Source organism: Cyprinus carpio, chromosome B17 (assembly GCF_018340385.1).
Source record: "Cyprinus carpio isolate SPL01 chromosome B17, ASM1834038v1, whole genome shotgun sequence".
In the NCBI taxonomy this organism is placed as follows: Eukaryota; Metazoa; Chordata; class Actinopteri; order Cypriniformes; family Cyprinidae; genus Cyprinus; species Cyprinus carpio.
In genome coordinates, this window is record NC_056613.1 from 11,556,535 (window position 1) to 11,573,158 (window position 16,624).

The window sequence follows — 16,624 nt, forward strand, 5'->3', positions numbered from 1 at the left end:
CAATTTGACAATAATGTAAACACGGTTGTAAAGAGTAGCTTCTTCCACCTCAGATCTGTTGCAAAAGTAAAACATTTTCTCTCTTGAAAAGATCTTGAAATTGTCATGCATAATCTCTTCCAGGCTGGACTATTGTAACTCTCTGTATGTCGGCCTTCCTCAAAGCACTCTCGGCTTCAGATGGTTCAGAACGTGGCAGCCAGATTGTTGACAGGAACAAAAAAGAGGGAGCATATTATTCCTGTTCTTGCTTCATTGCACTGGCGCCCTATAAAATTCAGATTTTATTTTAAGATCCTTCTTTTTGTATACAAGGCATTGTAAAAGTCAGCCCTGTATTATATCTGTGATCTTATCCAGCCATAAACAACCTCTAGGTCGTTAAGATCTTGTAACCAGCTTCTTTTATCTGTCCCTTGTTCTTGCTTTAAATCCAAAAGTGACCGAGCTTTCGCTGTTGCTGCCCCTAAACTCTGGAACAGTTTGCCCCACATTATCAGGGCCTCTACATCGCTCGGTGTTTTTAAATAAAATTTAAAGACTCATTTGTACACCTTTGCATTTGACTGATGCTGTGTACGGTATTTTTGATGTTTGTTTTTGTGTATATATTAGGGCTGTCAGTTTAATGCTTTAACTTAATTAGTTATGAAAAAAATAACATAACTAAATAAGGTCTATGATTTTAACACCGTTAACACATTGGCCCCGCTCCGACCTGTACATTTCATACAGCTGACTGTTGACAAATATGCAGGGCAACATCCATAAATGCAGCTATGCCCGATTTTTGTCTCATATTTATATAAAATGATAAGCGATATCCCGCCAGTAGCAGAGCAATATTACACAAGTGCAAATGTGATTTTAAACAACAGTTCAGTAAAATACTACCTATAAAGTCCTAGCACAATTGTGCGTCTGTGAGCAGCACAGCGGTGTTTAGTTTCTGAATGAATCCGCATTTTGAACGAATCCTGTGAACCAATGATTCTCAGACCCATTCATAGACAGCCGTTTACTGAACTCCTGAATGAATCAGCCATTTGAACGAATCGACTCACGAAGACCTTTACCGCCACCTGCTGGTAGTTTAAGTTTCTTCATTAGAATTTCATTTATTAAACAATACATAAATAAAAAAACATTAAAGGGATAGTTCACCAAAAATAAATAAATTGTGTCATCATTTAGGCTACTCACCCTCATGTTGTTTTAAATCTGAATGACTTACTTTCTTTTGCACAACGTAGAATAAGGTAATTTGAAAACTGTTGGTTAAAAAAGCTGTTTTGGTTACCAGTGACTTTCATTGCATGAACAAAAAATATTGAGATGTTTCTCAAATTATCTTCTTTTATGTTGCATACTTTATGTTAGGCCATCGTAGCCAAAACATTTAACACAATAACATTACACAGCTTTACATTATCTTTTGGGGGTATTTTCAGAGCCAAATTTAGTTTGGAATTAATTAATCGCAGCACCTTGTAATTAATTAGATGTAACCTTTTATTGTAAAGCACTCTGGATCAACGATGGTTGTGTTAAAGTTGTATAAATAAAGTTTGACTTGACTTTTCTTTAGCAGTATTTCATTATATTTAATGTTTAAAACAATGACTTTGGGGCACAGTGGACCATAAACCTCTCATCAAGCAGCAAACTTTAAAATACATTTTCCAAGGATCTGCAAATGGCACTCTTCAAAGACATACTGACCCCAGGTCTGGTTTGCACCTTCTAATAAACTTCTAAGCAACATTAAATTTTACAAGATGTTGTAAAAAAAAAAATAAAAAATAAAAAAAGACAGGAAGACAGCAGGTCTCCAATACTGAATTTTTTCCACATCTATGCTAGAGCCCTCACACCAGAAAAAACTGTAATGTAAGAAAACTGTACAACAGTGAGGAAGATTTAAAAAAAAAAGGAAAAAGCAAGAGAAACTATACTTAAATTAAAAAAACAGACATTAAATAACAAACAAAACAAAACAAAAAAACATCTGGAAATGTCAAGGTTCGTTCATTTGGAGTGTAGTAGAAGGTGCAAAAACTAAAAGCTGAACTCTTGTTTGCCGCTGGCTGGTTAGTGTGTGTACGTGTTATATAAGTGTGTTCAAACATTTCATTTAAATGAATATAGCCAATTATAGCAAACATAAATTACCCGACAGCACCTGTTTATAGAAATCGTTATATGCTCTTTTATGAATTTTGGCTCTAGGTCTGTGTGTTTTTGGTCAGAGAGTTCAATGGCTCTATGCCTGCTGTCAGTGATGAAGGTGTTAGCAAACAGGCTGAATTCAGATGAATGGAGCAAAACAGCTTAAACACATTAACGTAAGATTTGGTATGTGCTAATGAAAGGCTACTGCAGGTTTTGTGTGTGTGTGTGTGTGTGTGTGTGTGTGTGTGTGTGTGTGTGTGTATGACAGAGGGCCTACCGCTGGTTCACATCAACCAAAGGAGTGTTCAAATAATGTGGCACTGACCTCTGAATGTATGCGTGCGTGTGTGTGTGTGTGTGTGTGTAAACGATTATGATTAATTTTTTTTTTTAGTCACAACATTACAAAAGTAACATTGACAAAGTTGGCACATTATACAGTCACCTGACTAACATTTCTCTTATTCTCAGACTCATTCTTACACAAACACACGCATAAACAGGCTTGCGAGCGCAAGTGAAGAAATGTCCCTTCCACAGGACACAGGTTCATTAAGAGATTCTTCAAAAAGGACGATCAGCACATCAGGGCTGATCTCGAGCTTCCCTCAGGCACACTGCAGAGGTCAAAGTGCTGAGTGATGACCGCCATCACTTCCTCTGAGACAGAGTCAGCTGTTAGCTTCTTAAGGCAGGACTGCTGCTGCTTTTGTCAGTTTCTTTGAGTCCATCTTTCATCAGAGCAGAAAAGACCTGTAGGAGAAAAAAAAAAAAGAAAGTTTAGACTGCTTTATGTCATTCATTTTGATTAAAAAAACCAATTTCTTTATGAATATCACATTAAAATGGACTTCGATATTTTTTAACATGACAGCCTTTATAATTTTATTTTATTGGTTTACCATTGACCAAATGATCATATAAATATGAATTACGTTGCTTAAAACTATAATCAAAACCAAAAGTGAAATAAACCATTTCAATATTTACTGTATATGTAATTAAAAATAAACTGTCTCAGTTGTAAATGTGTGTATTTCTGACCTGGTTCCACCGGCGGTTGTTACTGATCATCTGTGTGTTTGCGATGCAGGAGAAGAGTGTGTGTGCAGGAGTGTTTTCAGGCAGCCGGGAAAGGAACTGTGCACTATGGATGAAATCCATCTGCAGTAGAACATCCTGGTACAGCCTCAGAATTCCCAGTCCTGTCCGGAATAACGCCTCCTCTCCATCTCGGCAAAACACATCCCAAACACGACATGCCACGTCCAGCGGTAATGACTTGCTGTACAGAGTGAAGATCCTGAGAGAAAGATGGAAAAAAGTCATAAGAGAGAAATGCTCAGATGCTCTGTGTTTTTGCATTAAAAGGTTCCATTAACAATTAACACAGTTCAAACTTTTTTCAACAATTCACAGTTTTGAGGAAGAAATATTTAAAAAGATATTACATTTTGAGAAAAGATATTCACACTTTTTAAATGAATTTTTAATGACTTGTTTGAATGTCTTTTTAAAGGCAGCCTGCATGTAATAACATAAACGGAGTGTCTATTTACACTAAGTGCAAACAGCCCGCCTTGTTGGCTGAAGCTATGGTGCAGATGGTAAAGCGTGTAACGTATCCATTTTGACGAGATCGACCTGGGTTCAAATCCACCTTTTGGCAAACTTTTTTCTCCCTTTTCAAATTTCAAATCACATCAGAAAAGCATTTATTTTTAATGAAAATGAAGAATATAATCAAAATGTATCGGGTAAGGTTAGGATAGGTGTTGGGAGGGCTTTATTCACTCAATAAAATGACAACCAATTAATAAATTGAATTAAAATTACAATTTACACTCAATAAGTTAATACTGTATACTTTTTTACAATGTACTACAATACTGAGGTGCAGATAATTGCCACTATTTGCAATAAGTAATACAATTTTAGCATAGTGTAAATACAATCTATAGCTATTTGCACTAAGTGTAAATAGAATATCACACAAAAAAATGATGCTATTTGCATTTAGTGTAAATAGCATCTATCGCTTAGAAAATATGCTATTTTCACTTAGTTTAAATAGCATGTAATTGCTATTTACACAGTGTAAATAGCATCTATTGCTATTTGCACTTAGTGCAAATAGCCGCTGCCTAACATAAAACAGAACATAAAAGCAGCTCTAGAGGGCGATAAAGAGCTACTACAGGAAAACTGTGCTAATGAATCTCTCCTCTCTGATTTCAAAACAAGGAAAAGAAACACATAGAGGAGAGGAACGAACAAACAGCAGGAAGAGAGATTTTTAGAGCAGATTTACCAGTCTATGAGGTAAAAGTCAGGCGTCAAGCTGTTGTTCTGAAAGTGCTGGAATAGTTTAGGAAGGTTCTCCTCAAAAAACACCTCAAACGCTGCAAAATACTTCAGCATCGGGGAAAAAAATAAAATAGCACTTCAGTACAGAGCATAACTCCAACTTAAACACAAGCATGATCAAAAGCACAACACGGAGTGTGTAAGATAAAAGGAATGTTCGGCAGCAGATCGCAACTTTTGGGAGTTTTTTTACTCTGAGTTTGTCTGGCAAATGAATCTCTATAAGTGGGTCAACAGATGGTTGGAATAAATGCTGACTGCAAACGCAGACACAACGCTCTCTCTATTTTGAGAGCAAATGTAGGTTTTGTACCAGGTCTACTAAAATACGTTGGATGAAGAGAGAGCGCATGTGTGTACCAGGTCATGGTCCACTCTGAAGAAGGCCATCTGGCATGGTTTGTTAAGGAGGTTGGCAAAGGCAATGAAGGCATCGGCTTCCTCCAAATTCAGAATTAGAACAGCCGCAATGAACGACATCCCCTGAACCTAAAACACGCCACATACACGTCAGGCTCTTAATGAAGAACATCCCTGAACTGACATGATCCAGAATGGTACTTACATAGCCTACATCAGGTCTGTAACAGGTGTACGCCCCCAACACACTGTGCAATATATCATGATATGGTCCATTCTGATGGAAAGAGAGAGGAACAAGTTAGTCATGATGGAAACAAAATTAAAATAGCCAAAAAATTTAAATAATAATTGCAGTACCAAAGCACCTGTTCTTACCTTCTGGAATATGTAGAGAGAGGGGAAAGTTCTGGAAATATCCAGCTTGATTAAATCCAGACTCGACTCTCTGTCTGCCAGTGACACTCCACAATCTAATCAATTAAAACCAGATGAAGTCATCAGTCAGGCTACAGCTGGTTGACGAGCCAAAAGAAAATCTAAATTTGTGGATTTGCTCTGAAATAGCTTAAAGGATGTTTTTGTTGCTTTAGACAAAAGCACCTGCTAAATCAGGGGTTTTCAAACTGTGGGTCGCAGAATGGAGCAAGGTGGGTCCCACAGTCACTTGGCTGCAGCTAAATTTGCTTTTAAATGACACACACTCACACAGTTCAGTCTAGGGCTGCACGATATAGCCTACCAATATTAATTAGGAATTGCACTATCCTTAGTGTGATTTTCGAATTCCAATTAAGTCTGCGATTTAAAACATGCGTTGCGTGTTTTGAAGCACGGGCGTGCACGAGTTGTAATTACAGTGAGGGTGTCAGAGCAACGTCATTATTAAAAGGTTCAATCGGTCCGCATTATTAATGAGAAAAAAAAACTTGCTCACTTCAATGCGCTGTATTCTGCATGAGATTGCATACACCAGAAAATTCAAATGTTACGGAAATGGTTTCAGGTAGGCTATGTTCATTCATTTCTATAGTCTGTTTGAACTGCACTGTTTTCGTTCGGGAAACAAACTGTAAAAAGCATTTCACATGCAGGGCATAAACGTAGGGTTAATTGTAACACTACAAGATTTAAACATTTCCACATAACAAAATTTACAAAATTTCGCAATATTTCCTTGACATATCATCTCTATATATAGAAAAAAAAAAAAAGTTCAAAAATCTTTTGAAGATATTGCTGACCATTTATTTAACCATTGCAAAAGCAAATTTCTGACTAAAGTAAATTTGTCATGTCGTTTTTTAGTGTTTATTTAAAATGAGACGCATCTGTGTATTATTTTTACCTATTTCACAATTATTTCAATCTCCAAACTGTTTTAGATAGTTCTGCACTTATTATGCTTTCCTAAAAAAAGTGTTGGGATTGTGCACCGCTCTCCCTTACAACGCACACACCACACACACACGGATTGGACCATGAATGCTTGATTTTCTGCGCTGAACCCCGCGATGAGTTTAACAACACACAGCCCAGATTACAGTTCACTGGAGTGAGCCTGTTTCACGTTTTTATGGACGGATCATATTTTAACATCTGTAAACAAAGAAATTAAAACTTAAATATTATAGTGAAATTTTACAGTTGTACACTAAAATAAAATGGTTATTTTTCTTAAATCAAACTTTTAATTAAGATTAGGCTTAAAGTAATGTCAATTGTTATTTTTATTTTTATCTCAAATATTTTGGTGGGTCGTGAAATAGATTATACTTGTCTATAAAGGTATAGGAAACCAAAAAATTGAAAACCACTGTGCTAAATGAATAAATGTAATGGTAATAAATAAATGTTTTCCCCCAGCCAGAGAAACAAAGCCAATGTAAATAGTAATAAAGTAATCTTCAGCTACAAAACAGCAATATTTAGCTACATACAATATTGTGCAAAAGTTTTGGTTCTGTAAGATTTGTTTTATTATGCTTATGAAAGAAGTCTCTTATTCTCACCAAGCATGCATTTAATTTGATCAAAAATGCAACAAAAAAAATACAGTAGTATTGTGAAATATTTTTTATTTTTATATAGTTTAAAATGCAATTTGTTCTAGCAATGTTCTTCAGTGTCACACAATCCTTCAGAAATCATTCTAATATACTTATATGTTGCCCAAAAACATTTCTTATTATTATTAAAGTTAAAAACAGTTGTGCTGCTTAATATTTTTGGAGAAGCATTTTTAAGTGATGATGCAAATAAATCGTTGAATTAAGAGTTTTGACTGGTTTTCTAAAGCACTGAACAGTTGAAACTGGTTTAAAGAAATTCTCACCGTCTTTGCTACTAAAGGTTAAATCAGAGATGTTATTAAAACTGTCAGTTACAAAAAAAGGATACGAAATGTTTTAATGGCTCTCAAAGAGCATATTAAAATCTCTACAGTACAGTATTCACTTCGTTTACAGCAGAATTATCATGGATATGTTGTAAATATTCTTTGTATCTTCGAGTCATATGTCAGAGTAGATAAGAAAAGTTCTTATCTGGTTTATTGATTTCATGTGATGCAATTCAGGAAGTTGTTAATGGAAACCATGTATTTGACACCATCGACACATACTGAATGTAAACACTCTCAATCTGGCTTCACTTTCACTTTCAAGAGACAGAATTGTTTAGTTACTTCATTCTTTGATGTAGTTTAGTTTGCAGATAGGGCAAAAAGAACAAACAGACCTTCATTTTCATTGACCGAACTCGTCTCACTGAAGCTCCTCCACTTCTCTTTGGCTCTGGACAGGAAGATCTCATACAGTTCTAAAACACACACACCATTGCTGTGACAAAAGCAACAGCTGCTTCCTTGTCAGGACAGTTCATCTGGACACAATCTGTGTTTGTTAGTGTCAGATTGATGTTACACAGAGGCAGAGGGCCACAGATGATCAAGACTAACCAAATGTGAGGAGTGCAGCAGTTGCCATAGTTACCTGGGGTGATGTTAAGCTCATTCCCGATGGCGAGGCTCCAGACCTTCCCGCGGACGCTGGGCGGGACACCCTGCCACCAAAGTTCTCGTACACGCCGTGTGTTACGCCTTTGTCATGGCAACAGAACACATCATTACAAGGCATTAAAAGACATCAGTTAATCCACTTTTTGTGCATATATGGATGGGACACTTACATGCTTTCCCAATTAGGCAAGACATCAGTGTTCCAGATCACCATGGCATTGGCGATGTTCTCCTCCTGTCGGTAACGCTCCTTCATTTGCCGTTTTTTCTTCTGTGCCTCTTTCATCTCTAATCAAAAGAAGAAAAATTGTTTGTGTGTCTTTGGATAGGCAGTGAGAGGGGCAGCTGTGCTGAAATACAGGGGTGTATGGCCAACAGATCAAGTGCCAAACATCATTATCATTGCAAATGCTCAAACGAGTGTGTGCACAAAGAGACACGTTACTCACCCCTTCTCTTGGCCCCTGCAACCATCTCACTGTATTCCTGCCGGTGTCTCTGAGATTCCTCTTCTGATTTAGCAGGCAGGTTCCTAAAAATACAAGAAGTCTTTGAATCTGCACAAACATAAAAACCCTTCACCCAAAAATATACTGTACACTACTGTTAAAGTTTGGGGTCAGAGAGATTTTTTCATGTGTTATTGAAAGAAATCTCCTTATGCTCACTGAGGATGCTTTTATTTGATCAAAAATACAGTAAAAAGTGATATTGTGAAATCATTTTAAAATGTAATTGACTGCTGTGATGGCCTTGCTGAATTTCCATTACTCCTGGCATCCGTGTTGCATGATTTCTAATTATTATCAATGTTGAAAAGACAATTAAAAAGAACAGCATTTATATGAAACAGAAAAGTGTGTAATTTAGCATGACTAAACCAAATTACACAAGTAATTATTTGTAATAATGAGTTTTATGAACACTTTCTGTCTGCTGTTAGTAGAGCAAATCAATATCCCTGCCCCAAACCTTGAGCCAGTGTTGATGTATCATACATTAAAGTATTTTTACCATAAAATACTTCAGCTTCAACCTAATCACAAAACCAAATCTGCTGCATGAAGCTTAAAGGGATGATCTCTGCTTTACACATTAAAAACTGACCATCTGTTATAAATAACTACAACTTTCTGCAACACTTTCAAGATTTCAGAAAGGATTTATCCATGTTTTCATTGGTACAACTCCAGTATGTCTGTTGTTTTGGGGTTTTAAATTTAGGCCAAATCCTTAAGTCAGAGGAATGATATAAAGGCTAAAGCAGACATGGTTTATGAGGAAAGTGTATGTTCCTTCAGAGGACTGAATTCACTCTATGGATGAAGTTCTTTGTACTTTTCTTTGGACAATGCCTTCAGAGTAGGAACGTAACCACCGTTAAAGGTGCTGTATGAAAGATTTTGACTCTACTAAAGCATAAAAATACCATAATATGTTCGCAGATATTTAAGAAACATGCTATGTAAACATACTTGTTTATTAATGCTAAAGTCAGTTTTTCTCCTTTGAAAATGTGTGTTCCAAACTGGAATGTCGGTCTCTGTTGTGGTTTGTGAAACCCACCCACTGCCAGTTTACCTAATTGTATTTCGGCAACCCGGGTTGCCAGTAGGTGGAAAACACAGCGTATTTCATTTCATTCATCGTCAAGTGTGCTCGTTCCTGTTGGTTTAGAGCAGCAGTTCTCAATTCCAGTCCTCGTGCCCCCCAGCTCTGCATATAATGCATGTCTCTCCTTGTTAACACACCTGACTCAGATAATCAGTTGTTAGAAGTGAGCTCCATGCATGAATTGTGTTCCTAATGACATGGTCCCTACACAGTGTTCATTGCTCCGTACTCCCTGAGCAGGGGAAATCTGTTGAAGTTTACCTCACTTCGGAACATTCATTCACGGATTTGCACTGTGCAACGTCTACACACGGGCAAGTGTGATATCATATACCTCCTCCGTAAATAAATACAATTTAAATTCACATCTCGCACACTTCAATGCACTTTGAAAGGAACATATACGTTCGCTTCGAACTGGAATCATGGCGGAATATCCTGTGATGTCCACTTAGCAGGGCACTTACGTTCGAATAGAACAAATGTCTGAAGCCATAAGAGAAACATACAAAATTTACAGAGCAGGGGGACACGAGGACTGGAATTGAGAACCGCTGGTTTAGTCAATCTGGCAACCTGTGTGTGCGTCAAGTCTGAGGAGAAGGGGCTGGGTGAAAAAAAACCCTCACAATATTTTGAATTTGGACTGAAATACCTAGTTCAACCACTCGGCGTCAATCCTACATACAGCACCTTTAAGTCAATATTCGGAATAGTTATGTGGGCTTTTCAACTGTTAACTATTACATTATTATTTCTATTATTAATAAATTATTACATTTGGTTCCCCCAATCCTGAATATGTGGTACATCTTTGGTTTAAAAATCATTTCCTCTATTTAAGCATGTTATCTGGAATGCAAACTAACTAAATTTTAGCTAGTTTCAATTCCCAAGTTACAATCAGATAAAAAGCAATCTCACTCAGGGGTGAAATCTGCTTGGTTACACAACTATACAAAAAGCCAGTTTTCAATTATTAACAAATAAGCAAAGCATATACGGTTTTGCTACACATTATAAGAATTTTGTTACAATAAAACTTGCTCTTCAGGTTTATATGCACACATCTGCCATGACGGCTTGTGTTTCACCAGCAGTGCCCAGGGAATTCGGGTAAATATTTGATTAAATGGAAGCTTGCGCAGCACTTGAGGAACTGTAGTTCATGTTTCACACTTACGCAGGTCTGTCTTCCAGAATGAGAGCAGTGGTGGATAAAGGCTCAAACTCCAGATTCTTGCGTCTTGTTGGCTGAGGGTGAGGGGGTGGTCCTGTGGCGGGTCCCACCCTGGAGTCATACTCCAAAAAAAGGAAAGAAGAGCAGTCATTATGAGATTACAGCAGATCTGTGTCTACAATTTCTCAGCTGCCACATGTATCCGGAGGAGAAAGAATTCCGTCATGAGATTCCCACATGCTACGAGTGAAAGGCACAAAGGCAATAGCCTTGATGCTAAACCCATATTACAACTGAAGAACAAACAGCATGACTCCAATACAAGGTCAAGCAGAGAAATAACATATTTACAGTACATTCAAAAAGCAATTGCACAAACACCAAGGTGAACTGTAGTTCAATTTATGTGTATACATACTGGACAAAGCCACAAAGTCATTATCTTGGTCTATCAGTCAGTCAGATGTTGCAAAAAAAAAAAAAAAAAAAAAAAAAAAAAAAGGCATCCTTGCACTTTCTATGTGAAGTACTGCCTGCTTTATGTGGCCATAATGTTAAAAGGTTAAAGGATATAATAATTACACAAACAAGGTCTGAACTTCACAAGAATTCTGTTATATGAAAATGTTTTTATATGTAATTTTGAAGCCAAAAAACAAAACTTTGTTTAAGGAGAGGAGGATCTGAAAAAAGCTTTAAGATTTGTAAGACACAAGCTTCATGTTTGAGTTAATCGGAGGTCTCTATCTCACTGGAATACAGAGAGACACCTGCAGAGCGTGGAGGGTGAATTGAGCGCAAATCCAGAGCTGAAAACAACACGGGCTCAGTCATCACTTACCTAAGTCCAACATTACTTCACCCACACACAACGCACACACACAGCCCACGCTTGCCCCACACACACTTGTCTCTCCCGGCTGACACACAAAATGACGCAGAGTTTCCAGCAGTAATCTCAGTCCTTCTTTATTTCACTTACTCTGTCATTCTTGGTTTCTCTTCCGCTTTCTCGCTCTCTCCCTAACTCTCTTCTGCAAAAACTGCCTTCCCTTGCTATCTTTTCTCTGCACAAATAAGGGTATGAACTTCAGTGTTTCTAGTCATGGAAACAGCAGTACTGTTTCTTGGGTTATACATACTCTAAACACATTATAAATGCTCACCCAAATAGGAAAATTATGTCAATTTATGTATATGTTTGTGTGTAATAAATATGTACAGGTTTGGGGTCAGTACAATTTTGTAAATAAAAAAAGATACTTTTATTTAACTAGGATGCAATATAGTGATCAGCAAGTGACAGTAGGGACATTCATAATATTACAAAAGAATATTTCAAATAAATGCTGTTCTTTTAAACTTTCTATTCAACAAAGAATTTTGATAACCAATATATTAAAGTTTCCACAAAACTATTAACCAGAAACAAACCATTAGATTATATTAAGTAGACGCAAAATATTAAACTATTTTCAACATTCATAATAATATTAAGAGTTTTTGAGTACCAAATTATCCTATTAGAATGATTTCTGAAAGATCCTATGTCACTGAAAACTGGAGTAATGGCTGCTGAAATTTCACTAATATTTCACAACATAACTGTTTTTACTCCGTTTTACTCTACTTCTGTCAATTTAGGCATCACAACACCATAATGTTCAGTAAATAAGCATAAATAATTATAAATATCCAATACTAGGAGATTTTTTTTTTAATTCCGACTTTATGTTCCACAGAAAACCAAACCAGAGAGGTTTGAAACATGAGAGTGGTTAAATAAAAACAGAATTCACATTTTTGGAAATGCCATTCCTTTAAACCGCCTCTCTTACCTGTTGAATGGATTTAGAGTCTTTTGGAGGGATGTCCCGCAGTGGAATTTTCCCAAACAGCTTCCATCCTGGAGCACTGTGGGATGCTGCTGCCCTTGACTCTTTAGGCTTCCAGGAAAACAAACTCCTTTGAAGACAGAAGACAGACAGGAAGAGAGACCAAAAGAGTGACTATTTAAAAACATACTCCACATAATCTAATATCATTACAATAAAAGAGAGAGATTCTCAAACAGTTAAATAAGTCTTTGTAGCCTTTGATATAAAGAGGCCAAAATATGACAACCATTAAACTCATTAAGTTCAGACTATGACTATAGGGAATTAAGATCTTGGACAGCTCTTGAGTTAATGCACTTAATAAAGGAGATTTTAAAGTGTTCACGGTGATACAGCAACACCAGCATCCTGCAAATAAACCCTGAGTCACAGTCACAGGTGCCATTTACACAAACACACAGATAATGAGCAGGCCCTGCTGTGATGAGGAGCATATTAAATCTCTGAACATGCTTTCTGACAGGACAACTGATCTAATTCCGTCTTAATTACATAAAAAAAAGCCAGTGAGGCAGGTCAATACTGTCCTGAGAGAGACGGATGGGATGACAGACATAATAGTGAGGGAGATGGACGAAGAGAAAGTGTGACAAAGGATGATATGGTACGGTACAGCTGGAAACGAGAAGTTTGTTCCCGTAAAAAAAAAAAAAAAAAAAAAAAAAAAGAAAGAAAGAAAGGGAACTGAAGGTACGGAGTGAGCAGAAACATGGTCTCAGCAGCAGAACACCACGAAACCCAACTCATAAAAGCTGACATTAAAATTCCTCAGAGAGTGTGTGTGGGTGAGTGTGTGTTTTTTTCCATTCTTAAGTCTATGAAGGTCTTTGTAGAGACCAAAGCTCCTGGGAAGAGGACTACCTCTGAACTCTGGTATTACATTACTGGTGCAATAAGGCAAATTTCACTCCAAACATAACGGAAACAAGTCAGATAAGCAGTATGCTGTCATGGGGTTTGGTTCTGATGCAAAAATTTGGCTTCATGTAAGTCTGAGACGACAACACGTTATTTAAAATTGGATTTGACTTTGATATAGCAAAGCGGCTTCTCTTCATCAAAAATCTGAAAACATAACACAAGGAGTGTGTTCAAAGTAAACAGCACACTTCAGACCTTCTGTGAAGCATGTCTATGAAGAAAGAAGCCACAAGTGAGTGGCAGTCAAAGCACCTGTTATTACTCATCATTCATTACCTGATCATGTGAGCAACAGTGTGACTTTTGCTCTAAAACAATAAAGCACTTCCACACGGATAACAACACTTAAAAAAAGCATATAGCCAATATTTGAAAATAGAATGCAATGATAATTCAAGAAAAAGCTTTAAGGAAATAGTCGGAGATGTGGTGATTGTTTAAATCTGTGTGGTTACATGTTACGATGTCCTGATCCAATTTTCTCTCTCACACATATATTTGTATTTAGCATGCTTCTGTAAGAATGCATCAATATTGAGTAGCCAATCATTTTCATGTTATGGCTGGTAACATCATTTAACATTAACATCATTTAACATTATCATTAACATTTTTTAAGTTGTTTGCGCATAGTACCAATTTTTTTTTAAAGAGTTAATATTTTTATTCTGCAAGGATCCATTAAATTGTTCAAAAGTGACAGTAAAAACAACTATTTTCAATATTGGTAATAAGAAACAATTTTCAACATTGATAATAATAAGAAATGTTTTTTGAGCATCAAATTAGTATATTAAAATCATTTCTGAAGGATCATGTGACACTGAAGTCTGGCATAATTGCTGCTGAAAATAACAGGAATAAATTACATTTTAAAATATATTAAAGCAGAAAAACTGTATTTTTAAGTGCAATAATATTTTGCAATATTAATGTTTTTACTGTATTTCTGGTCAAATAAAGGCTGCCTTGGTGAACATAAGAGACTGTATAGAAAACAATAGAAACAATCTTACCAATGATAGTGTATATCAACTAACAACAACATAAAAAAAAATCCTTAAAAGTCCCTGAAATTATCCTGATCATATCATGCATCATGTCTTATAAATACAAGCAAAAAACTACAGAGAGCTGTAACTGTTTGTAGACATCTGGATGGGGCAACTGTAAAAAGGTTAAAACAAACAAACAAAAAAAGGTTTACTGCAACTCAAGAGACTTGCACTCATCAGGCTTTACCTGGTCAGAAACTCAGCAATGCCGTGTCTCTTAGTGCCAAGTGCCTGGTCAGATGAGGCATCAGTTTCACCTGCGACCCTGTCTGGAGCACTCTGCCGCCGGCCGCCCTTGAATGCTTTCACAGAGCTGAGACATTCATCTACACCACCCTCTGCTCCAAAATACCCATCATCCCCGGGGCTCAGAGGAGTGGCATCACAGCTGAGGGAGACTGTGTGACCGGGGTTAGTCCGGAGGTTCTGGGGCCTGAGCGGAGGAGGGCCCGTGTCACTGAAATCCTCCTCCGGGCTCGGGTCTGTCTCTGTGTAATCACTGGTGTTTTCTGCCTGGGGAGACAAGGACAGCTTGGCACTGAGGTCTGACAGGGTGTCTGCGGAATCCGGGTCACAGGGCCGGGCCTCCTCTGAGCTCTCAGCGCTGGCACGACTGATCCTTTCACATGACCTCCCCGTGGAGAGGACACCGTCGCTCTGATGAACAAAGACATGGCTTTCTGGTGCAGGACGGCCACCCAAGGCTCTGAAGGGGACTTGAGACAGGGTGTCATAACTGTTCACAATCAACAGCCCCCCATTACCCACTTTCACGCCTCTGTCCAAAGCAAGCACCTTCCTGTTGAATCCTTTTGCATAATCCAAACACTTTAAATGAGTCTGATCACGATCCATGTGCTCATGGGTAACATCTCCATTAGGCATCTTCATATCCGGCGAGTTTTTACCCAGAATTGACACTGCAGACCTCAGTTGTGAATTTAAATAGCCTTTGTCGTGTTTATTCAAGCTCTCGTCTTCGGAAGTCCCTGTAACCCGATCCGGGCCGGAACGGGTTCCCCCCTCTCCATCCGGACACACCATATCCACCTCCAGCTTTCCGGGAAACCCGTTTAATACCGCGGCTCTGCACCCCACCACCACCGGGGAGAGAGACGGAAGTCCAGCACCGCCCGGATTCGCATAAACCGAACTGTAAACAGAACCCTCCCGTGCGCCTTCGGGGTCTGAATCGCAAATGAGGGCTTTGTACACCTCCCGGTTGTCGTTGACATCGATGGACGGTCTGAGTCCCGGCTCATCAGCAGCATCCTCCACTCTTTCCATCTCACTGGAGGTGTCGGCGGTTCAGGAAGGCAGATGAAGCCCTGCTGCAGCGGCGGCACCCCGGTTCGGCTGGGCTGTCTGCAAAACAAGCTCTCATCTTATGTACCCCGCCGATTCTGCCAGTCCAGTACATTCATGACATAGCGCCTCCGAAGCCTGTAAGCGTTGAGGATGGAGAGTAAAGCCACGGCTCGGTGTTGATTATGCACATTTTGATCCACGTCCAACGCAGTCGCTTTTCGAGGCCATTTTGAATGTGGTGTCGGCGTGTCTCTTCCAAGCAAAAGGTTGGAAGTGGGATTTTCAGGAGTTAACGCGACATCCACCGGACAATTGGAGCAACTGCAGGACACTCTGCGTTTACAAAGCAGCACATAACGGTTGATTATTTTTGTGAACCAATGCTGGAGTTTTATATTACCTAAGCCAACATAAAAAGCATAAACTCTTTTTAAAAATCTATTTCCATTATTCTCCATAACATCTACAACTATCTATATATCCATAAATCTAACAACCAACCACCCACTCCCACCCACCCTGTGTGTGTGTGTGCTCTCTCTCTCTCTCTCTCTCTCTCTCTCTCTGTGTGTGTGTGTGTGTGTGTCTATCCATCTGTCGGTCTGTCCATCTATTTCCATTATTTGTATTGCGATAATGTATGCATAAAATATGAAACAAATTGTTAAACATTATTTTTGTACTATCTATCTATCTATCTATCTATCTATCTATCTATCTATCTATCTAT

General features: G+C 38.1%; 1 protein-coding gene across 1 annotated transcript; it reads right to left on the bottom strand.

Annotated features, from left to right (window-relative positions):
- Positions 1-1,494: 1,494 nt before the first annotated feature.
- Positions 1,495-16,189, bottom strand: LOC109109531 (TBC1 domain family member 12-like). The gene is made up of 13 exons (XM_042742220.1): positions 14,774-16,189; positions 12,551-12,677; positions 10,716-10,837; positions 8,368-8,450; positions 8,089-8,206; positions 7,893-7,999; positions 7,639-7,719; positions 5,278-5,372; positions 5,105-5,176; positions 4,901-5,028; positions 4,484-4,594; positions 3,217-3,475; positions 1,495-2,925 (listed from the first exon to the last, which is right to left on the bottom strand). Exons 1-13 carry the CDS (start codon positions 15,871-15,873, stop codon positions 2,851-2,853), a joined length of 2,478 nt encoding a protein of 825 aa, XP_042598154.1. The 5' UTR covers positions 15,874-16,189; the 3' UTR covers positions 1,495-2,850.
- Between the last annotated feature and the right edge of the window lie 435 nt (positions 16,190-16,624).